This window comes from Mesocricetus auratus, unplaced genomic scaffold (assembly GCF_017639785.1).
Source record: "Mesocricetus auratus isolate SY011 unplaced genomic scaffold, BCM_Maur_2.0 Super-Scaffold_100019, whole genome shotgun sequence".
NCBI lineage: Eukaryota > Metazoa > Chordata > Mammalia > Rodentia > Cricetidae > Mesocricetus > Mesocricetus auratus.
The window spans coordinates 22472245-22498301 of NW_024429200.1; the positions used below are offsets into that span (position 1 = coordinate 22472245).

At 37.3% G+C, this 26057-nt stretch overlaps 1 protein-coding gene across 1 annotated transcript in view; it reads right to left on the bottom strand.

Moving 5' to 3' along the window:
• Cftr (CF transmembrane conductance regulator) overlaps nucleotides 1-26057 on the bottom strand; it is a 137552-nt gene that overhangs the window by 16644 nt on the left and 94851 nt on the right. Inside the window, exons 21-23 of the mRNA XM_040728649.1 lie at nucleotides 25370-25470; nucleotides 13911-14162; nucleotides 1384-1539 (exon numbers count right to left, since the gene is read on the bottom strand). Coding sequence (XP_040584583.1) covers nucleotides 1384-1539; nucleotides 13911-14162; nucleotides 25370-25470 — 509 coding nt within the window. The remainder of the gene's footprint in view (nucleotides 1-1383; nucleotides 1540-13910; nucleotides 14163-25369; nucleotides 25471-26057) is intronic.

The following is a 26057-nucleotide window of genomic DNA, read 5'->3' on the forward strand; positions in this document are numbered from 1 at the left end:
TGGATAGAGGCAAGTCTGAAGACTGACAAGCAGAAAGGCAAGACAGATTTCCCTAACTCTGGCCCATTCTGTTGTCCTCTGGGTCTTGTGTATGGAAGTTCCTAAGCAGAACTAGTAAGGAGTACAGAGCCCTTCTATTGCGTGGCAGATACAGTGAGGGACAAGAGGCATGACCTTTTGGAGCTTGGCTTTTCTAGTGGGTATACATGTGTTAACAAGAAAAACAAAGGCAGAGCCTCCACTGTGTTAGTCAAAGTCGGGAGCAGATTAGGGGCGTTCCACAGCAGTGCCTCTCTGACAACCACACTCGCGTCCCTCGCTCAACGTTTTCACTCTATCGCCCCGGGAAACTTGTGTTTCTATGTTTGCTTATCTTTAGACCATCGGACAGTCCTTTTGACTTTAAAATTGTGTTCCCACAACTCCAGCCAGGATGAAGCTTCTGGAAAAAATGGCAAACTACAGAAATGAATTGAAAGCATCAGTTTGGCAGTTACAATATTTAGTGCCTCATCACTTGAAAGGAGCAAATGGTCTGTGAAGATCATGAATCAAGAATACAAGCATCTTCTTGGACTGGATTTGTAGTTGGTCTACCCGGTGATGCTTCTGGCATGCTAAGTTTGTGTTACAAGTACAGGTGTCCTTAAAGAATCATCTTAGTGGGCTGGGTCCAATGCTTAGCAGAACAAAAGGAGGAGAAGCACTGGAGAAAAGGGCAAACAGCATCAGAAACACCGCAAATGTCTTCTGGCTTCAGTCGCAGTGAAGACTTCTCTAGGCTTGCATCTGGGTCACTTCACTGCAGCTGCTGCTGTCTCTCTTTTGTATGGGGTGTCAGCTTGTGCAGTAACACACAGAATGGCACTCAACTGAGATTAGAGATCCTGTCTGACCCAAATCAAAGGCTGACACTGACAAGCTATAGGTTAAAATGACACAGTTCTTCCTATTCAAACGCCAAAGGACAACCACTGAACTTTTGATTTCCAATCCCACCATGTCATGCTTCCAAGAGCTCGTGATTTTGGAAGCATCTTTTGTATCTTGCAAAGTGTTTACCCATGGGCTGCTATCACTCACTTGGAGCTCTGAACACTGAAGAAGGACTATGAAAACAGTCTCAAAAATGTCCCAGGCTGCTCCTACAGATTTTGCTTTGGGAAAACACTATCAAACATTTCAACAAATACATATCACACAGAATTCCAAACTTTGGGAGGAGCTTTTATGCCTTATGGTACATTTTTCTTGCACAGCAGGAGAGATAGCAAAACACACCAAATATATTTTGCAGAGTGATAAGAATTTCTTATGTATGTCCAACAGTGATAAACATGTCAATTTTTATTGTTGGTTTGGTTTTTACATTTTTGTGCTCACCTGTGTTATTACTCCAAAAGCTTTCCTCCATTCGTGTAAGGTCACTGAGTTCCACGAGACGCCATCGATCTGTATATCACCTTTAATGTCCAATAAGCATAAAAATGCTGACAACAAAGTACTTTTCCCTGAGCCAGTTCTTCCTAAGAGGCCCACCTAAGATATAAAAGTGACAAAATTACTTCTGAGACAAGAAGAGCACACTACATATTCCACTCAGTACAGTCTTCAGTTAAAACCAGTAGGATTGTTCCTCTTGTCACCTATTCATTTAAACTTTTTACATGCTTCCAAATCTCATCATTATCAATACTGGAAAGAATAATCTGGAGCAGAAATCAGAAACTTCCCATAAAGGATTGTATTCCTGACGCTGCTTCACTGACCACTGATAGGAAAAAGTAAAAAGTGTCCATTTTGCACTAAGGAAAGATGACATAGTGTATCTTGATGCACACCAGCTCTATGAATGGGCTTAAACTAAAATCAGGGTCCTACAGATTGATGTACTGCAGAAAATTGACCCTAACTAGGCTAGGGAGTGGGGCTCATTCATGGAGCCATAATTGTTTAGCATTTACAAGGCTCTGGGTTTGGTTCCCAGCATTGAAAGTGGGAAGAAACATTCTGCCACTAAAAAATTAAATAGTGTCAAGTTCAGCCCTGATGATGAAATAAGAATATTTTCAGATAAGCATATATTTCACAGAATGCAGGTTGATCTGAAGTTTCAATACAACTCAGCTCTTTGGTAATGTTCAAATCAAGTCCTAATATATGGCCCTACTGGCAGGAAAGGAATTTGAAGAAACAAACAAACCAAAAAAAAAGCAAACAAAAAACAAAACATTGTTATTAAAGAAACTATTCTCGCTATTCAAAGACCAAAGTTACAAGAGCACAGCATTGGATTGAGGCTGCCTCCATTTACATGAGATCAGCAGTCTAACCAGCTCACAAAGGTCTCACACTTTGTTCTGATTATGGTTTGGTTTCCTGAGATCATTAACTAGCCACAGAAAAAGCTGCTGGATATCTGCAGCATTTAAAATGTGTTTCATCCTGTTCACATTGCCCCTTGATCCCTTATCATCTGACCTGTCTGGAGAGAAAGTTTCATTTAGGAAAATGCACTTCATATAAATCCCCTGAAAATTAATACTTTAAATATATTATAAAATGAATTTCTAAATATTTGCAGATTTTATACTTATTTTATCATAGGCTACTAATAACTTATGAACCCAAACCATTGCATAGGACACAATAAGCAAAAATAATAAGAGTAACTTACTGGGTATTTATTGGTAACTTGGCAATAATGGAGGCCTTTGTTATAAGCTGGTAAAGAATAATGACAATAGTAATTGCCTTCCTAAGCAACAGAAAAACTCTACAAGGTGATTTTCAAAAATTTTTATTGGGAAAATATGATTAAGCAAATGTTATGCAGAAGAAGTTGGTAATTATTTACTTTCTCTATTTCTTTTCTTTATATAAAGACTATAAATTCATCAAAGGTTGCATTATTTACCTAGTGTTTTTGTTTCTCCATCTGGGATAATATGGGCTTGCACAACCTCCTCAACAAACACTCACTTGGACTGACGTATGGATAATCAGATTGGAGGATGAAAGAATGGGAAAATGGATGGATGGGAGAATGGATGAATAAAGGACCAATGGGCACTTGGCTAACAAAAGGTGGTCAATAAATATTTACTAGGGTGGAGTGACAGACAGATAAATGAATGAATTAGCACATATATTTATTTGACCGTTCAAATAAATAATTCTTAATCTTAATTTTAAAACCTTGAGGAATTCCATGTTCACATTTCCATTTCTCAATAGCCCATGTTAAGCATATACATACATATTCGGGGATCTCCTGGCCTGGTGACTGCAGGCAGGTCAACTCGCCCCAGGTGAACCAAACCATTCAGAGTCTGCTGATATCATGGTGCTAGTCTTGCCCCACTTAAGGGAGAAGTGATCTTGGGCCCTGCCTCAGGCCTCACTTCCACTTGCCCTCTTTGGGATCTCCTGTCCTGGAGACTGTGGGCAGGTCAACTTGCCCGAGGCAGATCAAGCCATCCAGAGTCTGCCTTGGTCCCTGTGCTAGTTCCACCATCACCCACTGGGAGAGGGAGTGTCTCAGACCTGCCTGCACCCAGACCCATAGGAGTATTGAACCTGCTTGCGCCCACCTGAAGAGATGCATAGACCTGTACCCACGAGAGGAAGAGACCCCACCTGTACTCACTGGAATAAGGGATGGGAAGACGACAATATAAGAGCACATTCAACAACAGAAAAACCAATATGACGCTACCAGAGTCTAGGGACTCTACACCAGCAAGACCTGAACGTGCCAACACAAATGAAGCAGAAGAGAATGACCTTAAAAACAAACTTCATGAAGATGATAGAGGCCCTAAAAGAGGACATGAGAAAATCCTTTAAAGAAATGGAAGAAAAAAACTAACGAAAAATTTCAAAAAATGGAGGAAAAGACAACATTGCAAGGTTTGAAAGCTGAAATAGAGATAGAAAAAAAAACAGTCTGAGGGAATTCTGGAATTAGAAAAGCTAGGGATGGAAGAGAGAATCTCGGGTGTTGAAGATACTTTGGAGAAATAGAAACACAGACCAAAGAAAATCTTAAATCCAACAAATCCCTAATACAAAATATCCAGGAAATATGGGACATGATGAAAAGGCAAAACCTAAGAATAATAATGATACAAGGAGATGAAGAAACCCAACTCAAAGGTGCAGAAAACATTTTCAACAAAATTATAGAAGAAAGCTTTCCCAACCTAAAGATAGACATGCCAATGAAATTACAAGAAGCTTACAGAAAACCAAATAAAGTGTACTGAAAAAAAGTCCCCTTGCCACATAATATTCAAAACATCAAACATGCAAAATAAAGAAACAATATTAAGAGCAGCAAAGGAAAAAGGCCAGTAACATATAAAGGCAAATCTATCAGAATTGCACATGACTTCTCCATAGAAACTCTGAAAGCCAGAAGGTCCTGGATATTCTATAAATACTAATAGACCACAGATTCCAGCCCAGACTACTATACCCAGCAAAGCTTTCGATCACTATAGATGGAGAAAACAAAATATTCCAAGACAAAACCAGATTAAAATAATACATATCCACTAATCCAGTCCTACAGAAAGAACTGGAAGAAAACTCCAACATAAGTAAGTTAACTATACTCACAAAATCATAGGAAATAGATAACCAAATGCCCAAAGAAAAATCATGGTAAATCCACAAACAATAATTCCACCACCAACAAATCCAAAACAAGAGTAAACACTCAATTGTCCTTAATTTCCATCAATATTAATGTTCTCAATTTGCCTATAAAAAGACATAAGCTAGCAGAATCGATACAAACACAGAATTCATCCTTCTGCTGCATACAAGAAACACACCTCAACTTCAAAGACAGTCATTATCTTACAGTAAAGGGTTGGAAAAAAAGATTTTCCAATCAAATGGACCCAAGAAACAAGCTGGTGTAGCTATCCTAATATCTAACAAATTAGACTTCAAACCAAAATCAAGCAAAGAAATGAGGAGGTCATTTCATATTCATCACAGGAAAAAGCCATCAGGATGAAGTCTTAATTCAGAACATCTATGCACCAAATACAAAGGCATTTACATTCTTAACATTACTAAAACTTGGCCAGGAGGTGGTGGCACACGCCTTTAATCGCAGCACTCGGGAGGCAGAGGCAGGTAGATCTCTGAGTTCGAGGCCAGGCTGGACCGACAGCCTCCAAAACAATACAGAGAAACCCTGTCTCAAAAAAACATTACTAAAACTGAAATCACATATTAAACCCTACACACTTATAGTGGGAGACTTCAACACTCCACTCTCACCATTGGACAGGACTACTAGACAGAAACTTAAGAAACAAAGAAACTAACAGAAGTTATGACCCAATTGGGTTTAACAGATATCTATAGAACATTCCATCCAAACACAAAAGAATGTACCTTCTCAGTGTCACAAGGAACCGTCTCCAAAATCAACCACATACACAGCAATAAAGCATACCTCAATAGATACAAAAAAATGGAATAAACCCCTGTATCTAATCGAACCACCATGACTTAAAATTAGAATTCAGCAATAACAGAAATGGCAGAAATCCTACAAACTCAAGGAAATTGAACAATGCTCAACTGCATCACTCCTAGGTAAAGGAAGAAATAAAGAAAGAAATCAAAGAGTTCCTAGAATTTAATGAAAATAAAGGCACAACATACCCAAACCTATGAGACATTCTGAAAGAAGTGCTAAGAGGAAAGTTCATAGCAATAAGTGCTCATATGAAGAAACTGTAGAATATTCCCACTACAGAATTAACAGCACAACTGAACGCTCTAGAACAAAAAGAAGCAAATTTACCCAGGAGGAGTAAATGCAAGGAAATAATCAAATTGAGAGCTGAAATCAATAAAGTAGAAACAAAGAAAACAATACAAAGAATCAATGAAACAAAGAGCAGGTTTTTTGAGAAAATCAAGATAGACAAACCTCTATCCAAAATAATCAAAATGAAGAGAGAGAACATGCAAAATAACAAGACACTGGGGAAATGGAGATAATCTTCAGGTCATACTTTGGAAACCTTTAATCCACAAAATTGGAAAATATAAAGGAAATGGACAATTTCTGGATCGATATCACTTACCAAAATTAAATCATGAACTGATAAGCAATTTAAATAGACCTATAACCCCCAATGAAATTGAAGCACTCATCAAAAGTCTCCCAGCCAAAAATAGCCCAGGGCCAGATGATTTCAGGGCAGAATTCTGTCAGAAATTCAAATAAAAGCCAATACCAATACTCCTCAAATTGTTCCACACAATAGAAGCAGAAGTATCACTGCCAAACTCTTTTTACAAGGTGACAATTACTTGGTACCCAAGATACACAAAAACACAACTAAGTAAAAGAACTACTGTCCAATATCCCTCATGAGCTTTGATGTAAAAATACTCAACACAAGAACGCATCAGAGAAATCATCCAACATGATCAAGCAGGTTTCATCCCAAGGATGCAGGGATGGTTTAACATAAAAAATCTATCAATGTAATCCACAATAAAACAAACTGAAAAAGAAAAACGACATGATCATCTCACTAGATGCTGAAAAATCCTTCAACAAAATCCAACTACCATTCATGATAAGTGTCTTGGTGATATCAGGGATAAGAGGAACATACCTAAACAAAACTAAAGCAATATACAGTATACCAATAGCCAACATCAAATTAATGGAGAGAAACTCAACGTGATTCCCCTAAAATCAGGAACAAGACAAGGCTGTCCACTCTCTCCAGATCTCTTGAATATTGTACTTGAAGTTCTAGTTAGAGCAATAAGACAACAAAAGGAGATCAAAGGGATACAAAATAGAAAGGAAGAAGTCTGACTATTTGCAGATGATATGATAGTTTACATAAGTGACCTGAAAAACTCTACTAGGGAACTTCTATGGCTGATAAACACCTTCAGCAAAGTGGAGGACACAAGATTAACTAAAAAAAATTAGTAGCCCTGCTATATACAAATGATAAGTGGGCTGAGAAAGAAATCAGAGAAATATCATACTTTACAACAGCCACAAACAACATAAAATATCTTGGGGTGATGCTAATCAAACAAGTGAAAGACCTGTATAGCAAGAACTCTTGCTAAAAGCAGTCTAAAGTTTTAATGCAATCCCCATAAAATACCAGCACAATTCTTGACAGACTTTGAAAGAATAATACTCAACTTTATATGGAAAAACAAAAGACCCAGACAGCCAAAACAACTCTGTACAATAAAGGAACTTCTGGAGGCATCATCATCCCTGACTTCAAGTTCTATTATAGAGCTATCGTATTGAAAACAGCTTGGTACTGGCACAAAAATAGACAGGTAGACCTATGGAATTGAATTGAAAACACTGATATTAACCCACACACCACGAAAATCTGATTTTTGACAAAGAAGCTAAAACTATACAATGGAAAAAAGAAAGCATCTTCAACAAATGCTACTGGCATAACTGGATGTGGACATGTATAAGACTGCAGATAGATCCTTATCTATCACCATGCACAAAACTTAAGTCCAAATGGATAAAGATCTCAACATAAATCCAGCCACACTAAACCTCTTAGAAGAGAAAGTGGGAGGGACCCTTGAATGAACTGGTACAAGAGACAGCTTCCTGAACATATCACCAGTAGCACAGACAATTAATAAATGGTACCTCCTAAAACTGAGAAGCTTCTGTAAGGCAAAGGATACAGTCAACAAGACAAAACAGCAGCCCACAGAATGGGAAAAGATATTCACCAATCCCACATCTGACAGAGCACTGATTTCCAAAATTTACAAAGAACTCAAGAACCTAATCACCAAAACACCAAATAATCCAATTAAAAAGTGGGGTACAGAAGTAAATAGAGAATTCTCAGTAGAGGAATCTAAAATGGCTGAAAGATACATAAGAAAGTGCTCCTTAGCCATCAGGGAAATGCAAATCAAAACAACTGTGAGATACCATCTTACTCCTGTCAGAATGGCTAAAATCAAAAACACCAATGACAGTTTATGCTGGAGAGGATGTGGAGAAAGGTAAAAACTACTCCACTGCTGATGGGAGTGCAAACTTGTACAGCCACTTTGGAAATCAGTATGGAGATTCCTCAGGAAAATGGGAATCAGTCTACCAGCAATTTCACTCTTAGGTGTATACCAAAAAGATGCATTCATACAACAAGGACATCTGTTCTACTATGTTCATAGCAACATTATTTGTAATTGTCAGAACCTAGATGCCCCTCAAATGAAGAATGGATAAAGAAAATGTGGTACATTTACACAATGGAGTACTACTAAGCAGAAAAAAAGGACAATGGGATCTAGAAATTTGCAGGCAAATTGATGGAACTAGAAGAAACCATCCTGAGTGAGGTAAACCAGTAACAAAAAGACAAATGTTGTATGTATTCACTCATATATGGATTTTATACATAGAGCAAAGGATTACCAGCTTACAATCCACACTGCCAGAGAGGTTAGAAAACGAGGACCCAAGAGAGACATACACAGAAGGTGAAAGGGACAAGATCTCCTGAGAAAATTGGGAGAGGGAGTTAGGAGAAAGAGAAGGGGAGAAGAGGATGGGGAGAGGAGGACATGAGGGAGCAGGAAGATTGAGTTAGGGGAAGAATAGAGGCGAGTAAGATAAGAGATACCATAATGGAGCCATTATAGGTTTAAAGAGAAATCTGGCTCTAGGGAAATATCCAGAGATCTACAAGGATGACTACAACTAACAATCTAAGCAATAGTGAAGAGGTTACCTTAAATGCCCTTCCCCGGTAATGAGATTGATGACTACCTTATATGCTGTCCTAGAGCCTTCACCGAGTAGCTGATGGAAGCAGAAGCAGACACCCATAGCTAAACACTGAGCTGAACTCCTGGAATCCAGTTGCAGAGATGGAGGAGTGATGAGCAAAGGGGTTAAGCCCAGGCTGGACGAATCCACAGACAGCTGACATGAAAAATGGGGAGGCTCATGGACCCCAGTCTGATAGCTGGAAAACCAGCATAGGACTGACCCAGATCCACTGAACATGGGTATCAGTGAAGAGGACTGGTCAATCTATGCAGCCTCTGGTAGTGGATCAGTATTTATCCCTATTATATGAATGGATTTTGGGAGCCTATTCCACATAGAAGGATGTTCTCTCAGCCTACACACAGCCTACTACAGCTCCAAATGATATGACAGACTTTGAAAATCTCCCATGGAAGGCCTCACCCTCTCTGGGGAGCAGAAAGGGGATGGGATAGGGTACTGGTGAAGGGGGTGAGGAGGGGAAGGAGAGGGAACTAGGATTGACATGTAAAACAATCTTGTTTCTAGTTTAAATTAAAAAGGAAAAAAAGCATGCACATATTCACCATATATCATAATTTTTCCAACACTGCAGTGAAGTATTAAATAAGAATATGTGCAGGTGGTGTACAGGAGCAAAAAAGAAAGTGAAATTCAACAGATGAAAGTAATACTTGGTAGAAACAGCCTTGGAGAGCAAATCCCTTCTAGGGTAAATGACCATGCTGTACTTCTTCCAGAAGAAAGCAATTCAGTTCTTATGTTGGGGTAACACTGGGCTGAGAGGCAATTAATAACTATTTTCTTTAGCTTGAAACCTTCCAGCCGTTGCTCTGGTTTCCTCACATCAAAGTGCTGACATGTATTATGTCTGACCTGTTTTTCAACAGTAAGGAGCTTAATTGGTTTATACCCTAACAAAGTCGTCTTGTTGAATAATTGTCACATAATAATTATCTTCTTATTTGTAAAAGTACTTCCTGCAAATAAGCTCTTAAGACATATCCTAAGTTCAAGTCAATGTTTTTCAGTAACTTCAATGTACCTCATCTCCGGGAATTTTGGATCATGATAAATCAAACTGTGATGTGGCAAACTAAATAGTGCTTAACTGGGTAAGCACAGGAGTTGCACTGTGTCCTGAGAAGATCAGCTATGGTGTGGTCCCTTTAAACACCATACCTGCACTTTAACAGGCAGCAGAGGGAAATGCACTGTAATTATCTTCTTTCCTTGTGGTCTACAGAAACCAAGACAGCCAGTAAAATGAAATGTAGATTCATGAGGTGATTATAACTGAGACACTGTTTAGTATCAGTAATACACATGGGTTACTCAAATTATTAAATGATTCAGCAACCTCACTCCAGGTTTTTTAAAGACACAATGAGGTATGTTTAACAAATCAAATACATATTCAGGTGTGTTGGTTTGATCAGAACACTGATACTCTAATAAACCATTTTTGGTGCTGTAGTATTTTGAACAGACTACAAATGGAGAAAGCAGCTAAAGTGACCAAAATGAGGCTAAAGGACTAGATCCTTAAGTGATTAAATAATTACAGGACTATCCAGTACTAAATAATCTGGCTGTTAAAATTTTACATTAAAAAAAATCAAATGCTTTTGTTGGGTACTAAAGCCATGGAGTCAGTTTGTAGGGTAAGCAGCCTACCGACTAAGCACCAAGCCTCAAAATGGATTTTTAAGGAAAAAATTGTGAAGTAGTCATTATAGTCTAAGTGAAACAACAAAAAATAATTATTGTGAGATATTTGATTAAGAGCCAATAAAACAGGACATTTTCTCTTGACATAGCTTTCATAAACAAAGTGTTTTAATACAAAGGTTGAGTAATTTTTCTATACAAAATATTGACTTTTTTCAGAGCTAGAGAGATGGCTCAGAGGTTAAGAGAGCACTGATTGCTATTCTAGAGGTCCTGAGTTCAGCTCCCAGCAACCACATGGTGGTTCACAGCCATCTATAATGAAATCTGGTGCCCTCTTCTTGTGTGCAGGCACACATGGTGGCAGAATGTTGTATACATAACAAATAAATCTTTAAAAAATATATTGATTTTTTCATATAGCTAAGAATACAAAATTCATTACAAATTAGGATTAGTATTACAGCTCTGATCAACTGCATTTTAATTAAGTAATTTGCCTGAAATTGATTTTACATAATGTTTTGCAACATCAAAAATATTTGATATATTTGAATTTATTCCTTAGTTCAATTCAGCATATGAGAACTATGTTTGAAGCATACTATTATAATTTAAAGGTAAGGCTATGGAACTGACATTTTGCAGACAACTGTTCAGAATGCTATTTTAAGAGTGAATTTCAATTCTAAGAAAGGATTAAGTCATTCTTTCATGTGGAGTTTGAACATAAACAAATCACTCCTTTTTTTTTTCTTTTTTGAATTTTCAAGATAAGATTTCTCTGTGTAACAGCTGACCTTGAACTCATAGAGATCCACCTGTTTCTGCCTGCTGGGTCTGGGACAAACAGGTCCACCACCACTGCCAGGCAAGTCATTCCAACTTAATTAAAAAGATTGAACAACAGATTTTCTGACAGAGAGGTAAAGCTACAGATGCAAGGACTGTGTTCCTACAACTGGAGAGAAAGACAATCAGATACAGTCACAACTTACAAGGCAGAAACCAGTGAGCAGAAATCTTGAGGTAGCCAGTACTAGAAGACTACTGAAAACTGACCCGGCGGGTTTATTGTGGACTATGGAGGGGGAAACAATCCCCAGTACCCTCCAGCGACCTCTCCTGAAGACTAGAGGAAATTCCTCCAGGTTTCAAGCAACCACAGGAGCGAGTGGCCATTCTGAGATAGGCCAGAACACTGTCTTCTATTTAAGACCTGCTCTTGACTGAGACTATTTTATTATCTCTGACTTGCTGGAGACTTTTTTTTCCAGAGCCCAGCCTAACTGACTTTAAGAAATAGAAATATTTTAGTGCCAGTCCACTCTAAATATTCTCTACTATCTAAAGGGATGAATAAGTTGGTGGCACTTACAAATTCACAGCTGAAGCACAATTTCTATAACCTACTAAGACTTAGTCACAGGGCTATGGAACTCTGCAACCCAAGATGTCTCCAGTCTATTAACACAGTCCCTTTTCCCAAGCACATCATGCATGTTTACCTTTCAAAAAAAACAATTACTGAGCATGCTAAAAGGGAAAAAGTTAATAAGCAATATTAGGACAGGAGAAAATCAGATGAGGCAAAGACGCTATAAAAGAGACTGGGATGTAAAACAACTATGATGAATATGATAAAGGTTTATAATGGGAAGTTAGTATATAGATACAGATGGATCATTAGTAAACAGAAAGGGGCCATTCTAAAGACAGAATCAAAACAATTCTAAAAGCATAGAGAAAAAAAGTGCTCCAACAAAAATAAAGAATGCCTTGATGATGTCATCAACAGCTTAGATATGTTTCACTTTGAGGTTATGTCAACAAAAGCAGCCAACATCAAAAACGCCTCAGGAAAAAAAATGACAGGACAGCCAAGAAACATGACACAACTAGGAAAAATGTATGTGTATATAAAAAATACCAAAAAAAAAGAAAGGTGAAGGAAAGAAGGACAAAGGATGCTGGAAATAAAGGAAAGAGGGGAACATTTCAAACAATAGTTACCAAAAATCCCCCTCAAAACTGGTATCATATATTCAATACATATACAGAGAAAAACATGCAGAATATTACTCAAAGCCCAAGAACCATACCACAGCAATTATCTTGAAGATACAAAAATTATCAGAGTAAATATCTTGAAGACAGCCCAAGGGAGAAATACATTATTATAAAAACTGACATAAGACTTACTTAGAACTTTATAGATGCCATATAACCAAGAGATGACAGGAATCAACGAGGAAAGGCAAAACCCACTGAATTGGGATTGTGCAGCTTGTGAAGCTGTCTTTTAAAAGTGAAGGCCAAGTTAAAAGCTACCAAACAAACATACAGGCAATGTGTTTTCAACAGACTTGTTTTGGAAGACATGCTAAGAGAAGTTCTTCAAAGAAAAGGAAAGATCCAACTCAGATCTATAAGAAATTACAAACGTGGACCTAAAGGATGAAAGGAAGCACTTTGGAAATTAAATGAAGTGGCAATAAAATGAGAAATCTTGCTTTTCTTACTCTTAATGGATCTAAGAGAAATATTTACTTAAAGACATTTTAACATGTATTTGCTCACTCGGGATATGTAAATACAAGAAAGGAAGCACAGACAATATGTAAGACACAGAAGGAAGAAATTGGAACAATAAGGTATTGATGGTATTTATGTTATAACAGTTTTATTTTCAAATGGATCTGGATTCGTTGTAAATATATATTGTCAACTCTAGAGAAAACTGAAAGTCACAAAAGTAGAATTAACTGTGATAAGAAAAGAGAAAGACTTGAATTCATAAAAGACTCATTAAGAACAACAGAAAGATAAGGACTGAAAATCAAAATGGGAATAAAGAACAAGAGTAGGGAACTTAGAGTGAGAAGAAGCTGTAAGTGCAATGTTCTCGCCACTGTAGATGTGCAGGGTCTAAATGCACTACTTGAAAGACAGAGGCTGACAGGGTGACCCAAAGGACTAAGACACACCTACACACTGTCCATAGAAAGTCAAGTTTAAAGTTTCATATAAATTAATTAAGGCATAGATAAAGTTACACTGTGCTGATTAACTGATTTGTTGCTACTGTTTATAGTGATGGCTGTATTTTTTGGCACATGTTATATGTTTAAGGGCATCTACAGTCAGAATATCTATAGTTAATTGCATATTTCACAAGAACAGTTGTATTCAAGTATAGTCACATTTGTAATAAACCTATTGTAAAGATTAAGGATTCTGCAATTTAAATTTCACATGGAACACAATGACTTCCCACAGTAACACCTTCAACTATGTATCCAGAATAATGATGTTACGGATGGGTTTTACTAACATTGCGAATGCTGTTGGGACTCACTGAACATATGGAAACTCACTAACAAAGAAAGTAATGTTGAAATCTCACCCTCTGGCCAGGACGTATTGAAAAAGAAATGTTCTCTAATATGGCATTCTTGTCATTCCCATATTTCACAGTGAGGTCTTTGACAACCATTTCTCCCTTAGATGGCCAGATATCAGCTTTCTTCACATGTTCATTCTCAATAACTAAAACTTGAGATAATTCTTCGGGATGTAGTCCTTTCATTATCTTGGAACACTCACTTTCTTCTTTTGGTATATCAATGAACTTAAAGACTCTGCTCACAGATCGCATCTGAAATGAAAATAACATTATGTCTGTTTGTTGGAGAACTGTAGACAGTGCCATAAATTAATTTGATATTGCCTAAATAAAACTTGCAAATTATTACGCAAGCTACCTGTCACTTGGTTATTTGTCAGGGTTTTCAGTGAAGTAGCAGGAAATAATTAGATATAATTAAAAGCTTAACCATAGAATCAACTAAGAATTATATAATTTGGTTCTGTAGAGACCTGTTTATTTTTGTGTTTGCCTGAATTTCAGTTACATAGTTTACACACAAATAACAAAAATATTCTCAAGGGCACAGATGATGTCAAAGAGAAATATTCCCCCATTGTGAAAGTACTGCACAACAATGTGCAGTTAGTATGTTATAATAAAATATAGCACACTTGTAAACTTCTGCAGAGAGTTCTGTCTTTTCCTTCAATTCTATATGTTGACTTAGTTATGAGTAGACTCCTGATGCTTAGTCAATTTTTACTGAGTCCACAATGCTCCAATTTAAGTCATTGCCCAGACAGGTAAAACTTTACACTGGTTAATAATTTACTTAAAAATAAATTTCCATCATTAGAAAAATGTGAATATATATAAAGGTTGTATATATATGCATTTATGGTTATAGTGTGGCTTCTTCTTGCTATAACATGACTATTTCATCCTTTTAGAGAAGAGATATCCTTGTGTCTAGTGGCCATGTGATAAAATAAGCAGATTAATAAACACTGACAGCTAGGTCTATGGTAATAGGAAGGGAGGACAGGAGTCCTGGACCCTTACCTGGAGCAATCATCAGTCTGTCTTGCTTCCCCTCTGTGGTAGTTTGAATGTAATTGGCCCCTGTAAGCTCATAGAGAGTGGCACTATTAAGAGGTGTGGCCTTGTTAAAGTAGGTGTGGCCTCATTGGAGAAAGTTTGTCCCTTTGGGGGACGGGCTTTGAAGTCTCCTAAATTATGCCTAGTTTTTGTTGCCTGTGGTTGAAGATGTAGGACTCTCAGCTCTTTCTCTAGCACCATGTCTGCTTGTACACCACCACGGTCTGTCATGATGATAATGGACTAAACCCCTGAACTGCAAACCACCTCAATTAGACGTTTTCAATTATAAGAGTTACTGTGGTCATGGTGTCTCTTCACAGAAATATAAACCCTAATTAAACGTCCCCTGTCCCCTTCAGATGCAAGTAATCTTGGAAGAACCTAGAGTATATAGGAAGAAAGGAAGTGGGAAGTTAACTAAGAGGGGGAGGTCATCATCCATGATGGAGCTGAAATTTGTGGTAGTCAAAGTGTTTTACGTTTTCCTATGGCCTATAAGTAACCTGTCATCTATGCTTACTTTAAGCCCGGTAAACTCAATGTTCACCAATTGAGACTTTGGTGAAATTCTTACTTTCATCTGTCTTTTCATAGATGGTTGTTCATATTTCCTCAAGAAAAATTAATGCAAAAATCTGACATAAATCTTTCAATACGATATTCAATAAAGTATATATTTAGTACATACAGAAATAAATAAACTTGGACACTTTAAGGGCAGTCAAGGTTTTTAACAAAATACTGCCCTAAATGATTGTGATTACTTTTTAGTTGATATTTCTGAAACATATAATATTTGAATAATAGGTATTATTTGAATAAAAACAAATGACTATATGAATAAGTAAATATATATATAAAAATACCTAAATTTCAGTAGTTTTGAAAGGTGCAAGCAAAGACACTCTTCATCAGTGACAGGAACCATTAAGGTCAAATCCAGAACATCTGACATTAAATGTGCAAAATGGGACATACTTGTCAGGCGATAAAAGTGAAAGCTTGCAGCTTGTTTCTTACACTCTAGATACTTAAAATTACCCCTCCCCCAAGTCTGACTGTTTCCTAACCAAAACCACTTTATGGCTTACCAGTGAGAACTCTAGATAACATAAAGGAAAGTGTAGTCCAATTCAGAATCTTAGAATACTTCCCCACAGTCAGATAAAGTAACAAGTGCAGGCACTTTTGGCACTGTCTGCTTTATAACTACTGAAATGCCATAATGGAATAGGTTAGTCACTAACCAATTCCTTGAACTATCAGAATGCTGACTGCTTCTAGAAGGAGAAGTCACATCAGAACCAGAACAGAAAATTCAATGATGGTCTTTCAAGATTCAAAAACTGGCTTTTCATAGTCAAGACAGTTTGACATTTTCAGCCCCATGAGCATTAGCTTTTAAGATTTCAAAGAGCAAGGCCCAAGTAACACATATAACTGTTGGTATTCATGGCTTCCAAGAAACTGATCATTTAAGCTCAGGTTCTGGTGTCAGTCTAGGCAAGAAAGCATGACTTAAAATGAAACTCACTAGCCTAAAACACTGAAAACACAGTGTTTTTGCAAAAATGTGGCCAGAGATGAAGCCATCATACCATCCACAATATGAAGCAAAAAGAGGTTGCCCAAGAATAAAGGCACCATTCTATATCCTAAAGCACATGAAAGAAACCAAGCAGAAGTTCAGCAAAATAGAGATGTCAGAACAGAAGAAAGTCTCCCAGACAATTCTTCTAGACAAGACAGGAACACTGGTGAATCAGAGACCGAGAGCCTAGAAGAAGATCAACTCTACTTGGAATCTGGCTAGATCTCAGAATTAACCAGAATTCTCCCCTCCCCTCAGCAAAAAAATAAAACATGTTCAAATAGTAAATAACTTTAACAATAGCAAGCTGAAACCATTTTTATTGTATGCTTGACTTCATTGTCAAAAATTCATATCCTCTATAAAAATGGATCCTAGGTTTGTGGAAAGCTTGAGCAATTTGGTAGATCCTTCTTAAGAAAAAAAATCAAATTATACATATCAGATTTTTAAATATATAGCTGTTAATGTCAAATTGTAAAGTGAGGGCCCATCCTTTTTGGAAACAGGACGTCCAGGTAGAAAAGTCTTAAACTGAGACAACTAGAGGTAACTCCTGCCATGCTGGAGTTACTATCTGAAGGAAGATCCAACTTAGGCCTCTCTTGAACCCACCCTTTCCCTAAACCTAGTAGTTATGAAAGGGACTGTAAATGTCCCGCAAAGCCAAAGTCTTAGTCCCAAGATAATGGAGCTTTTGGGACATAGTAGAAATACTGGGAGATAAATCATAATCAGGAGAGGCAGGGCTCCTGGGTTTATCCTTGAGGGGATATCTCCTATCCTAACTCCCTCCCACAACTTCCTGGCTTCCATGAGATAAGTAGCCTTTTCTGTCACATTTTCCTGTTGCCGTGATACTCTGCTTTATCAAAGGCCTAAGGTAGAGGCAAGTAATCATGTCCTGAAACCTCTGAGACTGTGTGCCAAAATAAACGCTTCATCTTTCCATGCCTTTCGTATCAGGTGTTTGGTCATAGTGACAGAAATCTGACTAACTCCTGGGCTTCAGAAAGGGTTGATGCAAGTAAGCAGACCTGAAGCTTACATCTCCTGGTTTTGAGATCAATCCATTCTACCTGTTTCAGTAACTGTTCATAGCATTTCTTGTTGTACTCGGAATATGCAAAGCATCTAGCATTTAACACCAGGAAGTCATTTAAACTTTGGTTCCTAATGGAGGAAGCTACTCCTTTTGCTCCTGTGTAGTAATAATGGTAGTGCTGAGAGGCATGTCTTCAAGCCTGGGGTTTATAGCTCAGCCTCTCAGTTCGAGGTGTACTTTGCTGACTGGATTCATTGCTGTAAGTTGCAACATACCAGACTAGTTCCAGGTTCACACATTTGTTTTCATGGAACTTTAAAAATTCACTTAATTCTTTTAAAAAAGAATCTCTATTATGTATTTCCATGTGATACATGAGAACCATGGTGTCATAGTACCAGAAGGTGGCTCAGAGTTGGCAATTGTAACAACTGTACACTGACATACTCCCCAATCTCAAGGTGCAGTTTCCTATGCATAGAAGAGTTATGATAGCCCTGTCTCTATGTCATAACAGTTAAACTACAACAAGGTTAGACAGGGATTAGCATCTTTTTCTCATACTTTGAAGGTAAAAGATAACATGAGAGCCATGTGCTAAACCACTGAATCTATTCTTCATTATAGAGAGGAAAACTTAATGTAACACAGATTCTGTATGATGATACAAAACTGTAATACAGCCAAGATGAAGTGAGAATTTTGCTTAAAATAGATGAGCTTCTAACTGTTGGTACATTACTTAATTCATTAAAAGCCAAAACTTTCCACTGAATACCTTCTGGAGGAGTTGATCCATAAAAACCAAATGCCATTATCTTTATATTAATGTCTAAAGGCACTAATCTAAGCATCAGGATAATAATGATGATAGCAGTAAGAAAAAGTAATTCAATAGCTTCCTCTCAATGCTACTTTAAAAGGAAGCATTTCAGTCAAGATGAAACTGACTCTAGATTTTCTTGTTCATCCTTTGTTCCTAATTATAGAGGTCATCACAGTCTTTTCGGGAATCCAGAAGAAATGCTGAATTAGAAATACTGCTATATTTTCTTTGGTTGTTTAGAAGTCAGGACAACAAAGTTATGCTTCAGTGACCAAACACTCCAAAACCATGCTTGAAAAGTTTATCAATACTAGACAAAAATGCCATGATTGAATTTAGAGAGATCTTGATGAGGATGGCGTGATGTCTCAGTGATAAAGAGCACTAGCTGTTCTTCCAGAGTACCTTGGTTTTGATCCCAACATCTATAAAGCAGCTAACAACTGTCTGTAGCCCACGTTCCAGGGATCGAACACCCTCTACTGGCATCCATAGACACAAGGTGGTGAATCAATGAAGGCAAAACATCCATACACATAAAAAATAAAATCATCAATATCACCCATCTAAAAATTCTGTAACTACAACAGTGACCTTCCAGCAAGATATACTGATGTAATAGTGGCAGAAGTATTATGGACTAACCAATCATGATTTGAGTGGAGTAAAGGTCCATGACATAGAATCCATACTTGACATTGCTAGAGTGGGCAAGTACCTGAGACTACATAGCTCATGGGCCATAGAGTAAAGCCTACTGCTACTATTCATCTAAAAGAACATAGCAATAAAATGGCTCTTAATGACATATTGCTGTACCTATAGACTGGTGCCTCTCTTAACTGTTATTAGAGAAACCTTTTTCTTGGAGTAGATGCTAAATTATCAAAAAGATCCACAACTGAGCAAAGTGCAGAGAAGGAGAGAATCCCTCCCCTTAAAGCTGAGGGATCTAGAGCAAGCGGAGGCACCAAGATGTAAGAGCCAGAGGTGGTGAATGACTCCCAGGAAACAGTGTCATCCAGACAGAAACAAGATGACACACATTTAAGTTCACACAGAGGTGGTGGATGACTCCAAGGAAACAGTGTCATCCAGATGGAAACAAGACGACACACATTTAAGTTCACACAGAGGTGGTAGATGACTCCAAGGAAACAGTGTCATCCAGATGGAAACAATCTGACAAGCATTTAAATTCACACAGATTGTGAGAGCAGGGACAAGACCTGCACATGTTCAAACCAGACAAAAATGCCAGCACTAAGAAGGAGAAGTGGGTACAAATGTCTCACCCCCAACCAAGAAACTATTTGCAAGTGATACCTGCTGGGAAAGGGAAAAATCATTTTTCTTCAAATCTACCAGACTCCAAAGCAGGCCTCATGCACAGGAGTAGTTGGCCAAGACAATATATAATCATATGCAATAGAATATGCCATAATGATTATATTTCTGCTTACCCTAGGTCTGAGGTATAACTACTAATAAGAACCCCTAGCAAATCATTTTGACCTGTCAATGATGTTTTGATAAATATCTGCAGTATATACAAAGGATAATGCTGACTGACAAAAGACTTTGGAGAAGTTATAATACTTAAAATCTAGATGCTTAGGAAAAATACCAAAATTTTGATAAGATATTTTGATTGGTTGTCTTAAATATATTTTATTAAAATATTTATATATTTTCATACACTATATTTTGACTGTATTTTTTCGTGTCCTGAAACTCCTACCAGACCCTCTTCCTACCTACCCAACTTCATATTCTCCCTCTCTTCTCTCTGTTTCTCAAACACAAAAACACTTGAAAATCAAAATAAAGTAAAAACAATAACACAAAAACTACCAAAGATGAAACAAAGCACACATGCAATGTCTATGGCTGCTTTGTCCTACAAAGATTGGGGTGAGTTGCTGTCATAGACCCGTATGATTACAAAGCTGAAACTATTTCCTATTTCACCCTTAGTCGAAACCGTTTGCTGATCTTTGTGGCATGACTCACAGAAAAATCAAAGCAAAAATGATCCTGCCATATCTCCTAATCCAGTGATTCAAAAGCCTAGACACACATTATTATCACCTGGGCATACTCAAAACACAGACAACAGGCCCTGTCACCTTGTTGCTAACATAAGAACTAAGTGGATGGGTATGTTCCTTGAAAAATACCCCACAAAGACTTGCAAGATCAACAAAAAAAAAACCACAATCAAGCTCCCTTAAGGAGGCAAAAGACAAAGAGGATAAATTAATTCCTCTGTCAGATCCTTATAACAGAAACTGCTTTCAATACAAGAGCATTCTGTAACAGCAGCCATGAAGAAAAGAAATTTTCCTTTTTCTCCTCCCACCACATTTCACGTTGCTCATTCTACAATTAGTCACTTGATCTTCAGTGGAACACAAAATAAACACAGGTGATGAAAGCACAAAGGAGAAACAGAGCAGTTTGTATTGACAGAAAACTCTTCTCAGATTGCACCAACCATGCAAGAACTTTCTGGAACTCCATTAATAGGGATCTAAATGGAAGCCTTGTAAGTTCATTGTCCTTAGTCTAGTGGTTTCCTTCCTTTTATCAGGGACATAGAGTTCAGTTCAACAAGATAATCATCTAGTGGAAACAGGGATGCTTATCTACTGGTTTTCTTGGAAAACTAAGGCAGCAGCATTCACATATTAAGATTATTCACACTTTTTGTTCCCTCTGTGATAAACAGTTCTGGAAAGATATGAGTTATCAAATGAAGAAATTATGTGTGAGCAACCCTAGCCACCAGATCATGTAATAGTGCTAAGTTTAAAAAAATTACCTTTTACACCCCTGCTGGCTCTTATTTATTTATTTATTTATTTATTTGTTTATTTATTTATTTATCTATCTATCTATCTATCTATTTATTTATTTATTATTAGCCTTCCAGATAAAGGGAACAGAACTTTTGTTTTATTTTAATGGTTGCTTAAGATCCTGTGTATATTTGGGGGAGATGTACAGGAACTCCTACCCTTGGATGTTAAATCTACTGGAAAATAATCTAACCACATGTTTTATGGATGCATGGAGGTGTCAAGATGGTAGCTGGATATGCTTAGATGATGAGAGAAAGGTGTACACTAAATATATGAATCTAAGAATCATCAAGAGACAGCTTTTGCTGGGCGGTGGTGGCACACGCCTTTAATCCTAGCACTCCGGAGGTAGAGGCAGGCGGATCTCTATGAGTTCGAGGCCAGGCTGGACCAACAGCCTCCAAAACAATACAGAGACACCCTGTCTCGTAACACCAAGAAAAAAAAAGAGAGAGAGACAGCGTTTGAATCATGGGGTTAGATTGAAAATATCTAGAGAGAATTCAGATGGAAGCTAGCCATATTACAAGTGATGTTTAAAAAGACCAAGAGATGACAGTCTAGGAGACAACAGGAAAACGAAGTATAAGGATTCATCCATGGAAAATACTGCTCAACAATTACAAGAGACTAAGATATGACCTTGTGCATAACATGATGTTTATTGTGACTCATGTGGGTGGTGAAAATGTAAACTGGGTGAAGAATGGAAGATATATCAGACAAAGGCAATCTCTTGGTAGGTTTTGTTATAAACAGGTCAAAGAGGTAGGATGGGAACTGGAGACCAAATGAGAGTATTCACTGATGAGACAAGGCTCACAAAGGGCAGGCCACTAATAATAATTGGCCTATATGTAGGAGCAAGGACATAGTGGGGGTGGGTATATACTTAGAGGGTCTATAAGCCTATATGGGAACTCTGGCTCTGAGATATTATGTCCACTGGAAGATGATCTAGCAGTGTGATGCATTAAGAAAGAGCGAGTAGAGAACAGTGAGGTAATTATTTCTGGTCATTTATTTCTGTGAGATATGCAGCAAAGTCACTGGCTAGGAGTTTGAGGAATGGAATTATTAGGATGTCTAAAGAGATACAGTAATAAAGGAATAAGCTTTTTAAATAAGAAATTTATTATGAAAACATAGTAGATGGGGTGATGGTTCTGGGTGTCAGTATTCCATATATGTTTAACTTGAGGTAGCAGTTGTTTTGAATAATACTGGATTTTTTTAGTTGAAAACTGAAGAAAGCTAGGGGTCTGTTGGGTAATGGTAGAGAATGAAAACAAAGTTAGTCTGCCATGTTTACAACTTCACAGTCCAATTGACTCTGCATCCATGTTTGGAATAGATGAGTAAATGAATTGCTCCAACTCCAGAGACTCTATCCTGCATAGCCTTGCACACAGTTTTAAAATGAAGTGTGTGGCAAAGAAAACATTGTGTTTGTTTCATTTAAAACTCAGATCTCTGAAAATGCAGTTAAGAACACAGTAATGTAAAATGACATCACACTGAGCTTTTACTTAGGGTTGTAAAACCCTTGATAGTTAGATCAGGTGTACATAAAATCTGGAGGCAGTGTTCAGTCTCTCTTCCCTCTGACTCAAAGGAAGAGGTAACAATAAAAGCACCACTAGGTAGTTTTAGCAGAACTGTCTGTGAGAGTAGCATGATGCAAGTTAATAGCAGACAGGGATGACAAACACCCAGGAAGGCCCACCAGCAGTGCTTGGCAAGGAAATAAAAACATACATATGCTCTTTGTTGTCAAACAAAAGAGCATAACTTTTAAAATGAAATCAAATATTGATATTTTCATAGGCCATAGCATAGACACAATAGTTTCTTGTAAAAGTCCTTTCATACACATGAGAGATACAATGTCAAAGAATAGGGTACAAAGTCCAACACACCCATGGAAAAATCTGGAGAAGTAAAACACTTTAAAGTGTCTCTCGTGGACACCAGACATGTGGAGAAATTTATTGAGCAAAGGTTTTGACATCCTATGCACATGCTATTCTAACAGGGGTGTGGAAACTGCGGTTCACAGGCCACATTCAGCTACATGTGGTCAAATAGAGCTACGAAAGAAAACCCAACACAAAATCATAAACTTACTAAAAACCATATGTTGTATTGTGTGATTTGTTTTTGTACCTCAATTGTACAGATCTTGAGTGTGAACTCTGTGTATGACAACATTCTGTCCCAATGTCAAAAGTTTGGCTATGTCATTAAGCCAAAAATTTAATGTTGCAAAGAGAATTGTAAAAGTACAAGGTAAAGAGATTTTTTTAAAGAAGTAGGTAATGTACACAAGGATTTTGAATTATGAAGTCACAGTTGTAAGAATTTGAGGAAAAACAGCATTTCTATAATATTTTTCAGCTTACTTTCCACAGATACTATGTCTTTACAAGAGCTCTCAAAACAAATGTAACCAAGGAAAAGTGTGGAGGAGAGACCAGGAACCTCTCTAACTTAAAACCAAGAGAACTACATTAAACGAATTATTAAGATACTTTAACAAACTATGAAGACACATGAACAAGAAGAGGATTTAAAAGACTGTATGTTTTGAGAAAAATTGATTATAGAAATTTTACAACCACATGAATGTATATCTGAAAACATAAGTAAAACAAGTTGCATAATGATTTTTAACTGGGGTCTAGACCCTCCAGAATGAAGTAATGAACGAATGACTGTAGTTCAAGAGCCTAAGAATCAATGAAGGGTCAGCAAAGATGTCTCAGAAGATAAAGGCAATTGTTGCTAACTCTGATGATTTGAGCTAGGTCCATAGAACTCATGGTGAAAAGAGGTAACTGACCTGACAAGTTGCCCTTTGACCTCCACACTCATGCTGTAATATGGACAGCCCTCACCCACACAAATAAACGTAATAAAACTTTGAAAAATAAATCTGATGAATTTCTTGAACCAACTCTAAATCTATGTGAAAATATTTCTTATTAAAATATAAATACAGATATGTGTAGTTTTCTTTCATTTCTCACCCTGGCCATTATACGGTTAAGAGTCCTTGACACCATTTTAGCACATAAATATCACTTCATGTCCTCAATCCATAGTAGAAAGCACAAGAAAGCCAAAATACAATCTCTGAACACACAAAGTACAAAAACGCAAGACAACCTCGGTCAAGTGAAAAGAAGAGGAACAATGATAACGCTGAGGATGAGGAGGGAACAGTTGCCAAGGCCAGACATAGTAAAAACAAGACAAGAACATTATGAAAAGTGTCAGGCTGCTGAATGTAAAGTTTTAACACAGAAGAATTTCTAAACAGGAAAAATGCAGAAGTAATGAAGGAAAAGGCTAGTCAATTAATCTATCAAATTCAATGAGAGATACTATGAGTAAAGCCACTGGCTCAAGGGCCATTTAAGTATACAGAACAGACAACTGATCCAGGATCCATAAACACCTACAAATCAATTGAGAAAAACAAACAAATAACAACACAATCCTATCTAGTTGAGAAGTAAGCAAACAACATAAACAAGCACTTAACAGAAAGAAAAGACAAACAGAAGACAAACGGTCAACAAGAAATAGGCATTAAGATACCCTTTACAATTTAGTAGTTACTTCAAACTCCTCAGACTGGCAAAATTAAAAAACCCTGACTACGAATGCTGCTAGAAACATTCACATACTCTATTAGTGGCAGTATATACTAGCACAATGGACCCCAGAGTAATTTGGCATCAGCTAGTGAAGTTGAGCTTGGGAAAATTCTATTCTCAGCAGTTCCTTCCAGTCCTAGGATTTGCTCCAGAAATCTCCTGAGCAAGGAGACTTGTACAAGATTGTTCACAGTGACAAGCCATGAGGATGAAAGATAAATCATGTCACTGTTTAATGCATGATACAGATCATCTTTATATTTACCGGAACAACATTTCATTTCTTAAACTGGGTAATGTGTGTATGTGTGTGTGTGTGTGTGTGTGTGTGTGTGTGTTCTTTATCTTATTACCTGTTTTTTGTTTCTAGCTTCAACATTTAATAAAATTAAAAACAGTAACTTACCAAGCTATCCACATCAATGCTGGTGTTTACAGCCCATTGCAAAGTACTCATGATATTCATGGCTAAAGTTAGGATAATACCAGCTGATCCTTCTCCTTCACCTAGACATGGAAAATGGGTTTGAGCAAATGCATGTTATTTCTCTCTTCTGTGAATTATTTTACTCATATCTCTCTTATCACACATCATTTCATTCAAATTTCAATTTAATGCTGATTTAGTGACTCCTAGGAACAATAATGTCCTCATAGAATAAGCTCTCAACTAATTTTTAAAGTCAATAGTGACTGAATATTGGAAAATTGTTGCACTTTAAAATGCTGTTTAGGTCCTGAAGGTAATGTTGGTATTAGGTAGATAACAAATATGTCTCTTCTACTATTAGTCTATATGTAACAATAAAAAACAAATACTAGACTGAACATAAGAAAAAAGACCCTAGGTCCAAGTGAACTCCTGTAAAAAGTCAAAGGAGGGATGCATATGTCTGAGTATCATGGTTAGACATGCTTAGCACCTTTGCTCTGTATCTGCTTAGTACTGTCTCTGCTAATCAGAAGTTGTAAAGAAGAAAGTAGACTTGTTTTGTCACCAAGCAGACAGAAAACTAATGTCAGCCTTTTCTCAAGAGAGAAGTTTGCTCATTATACTAAAAGAAAGAAGAAAAAAACTAGTATGTGTAAAAGGG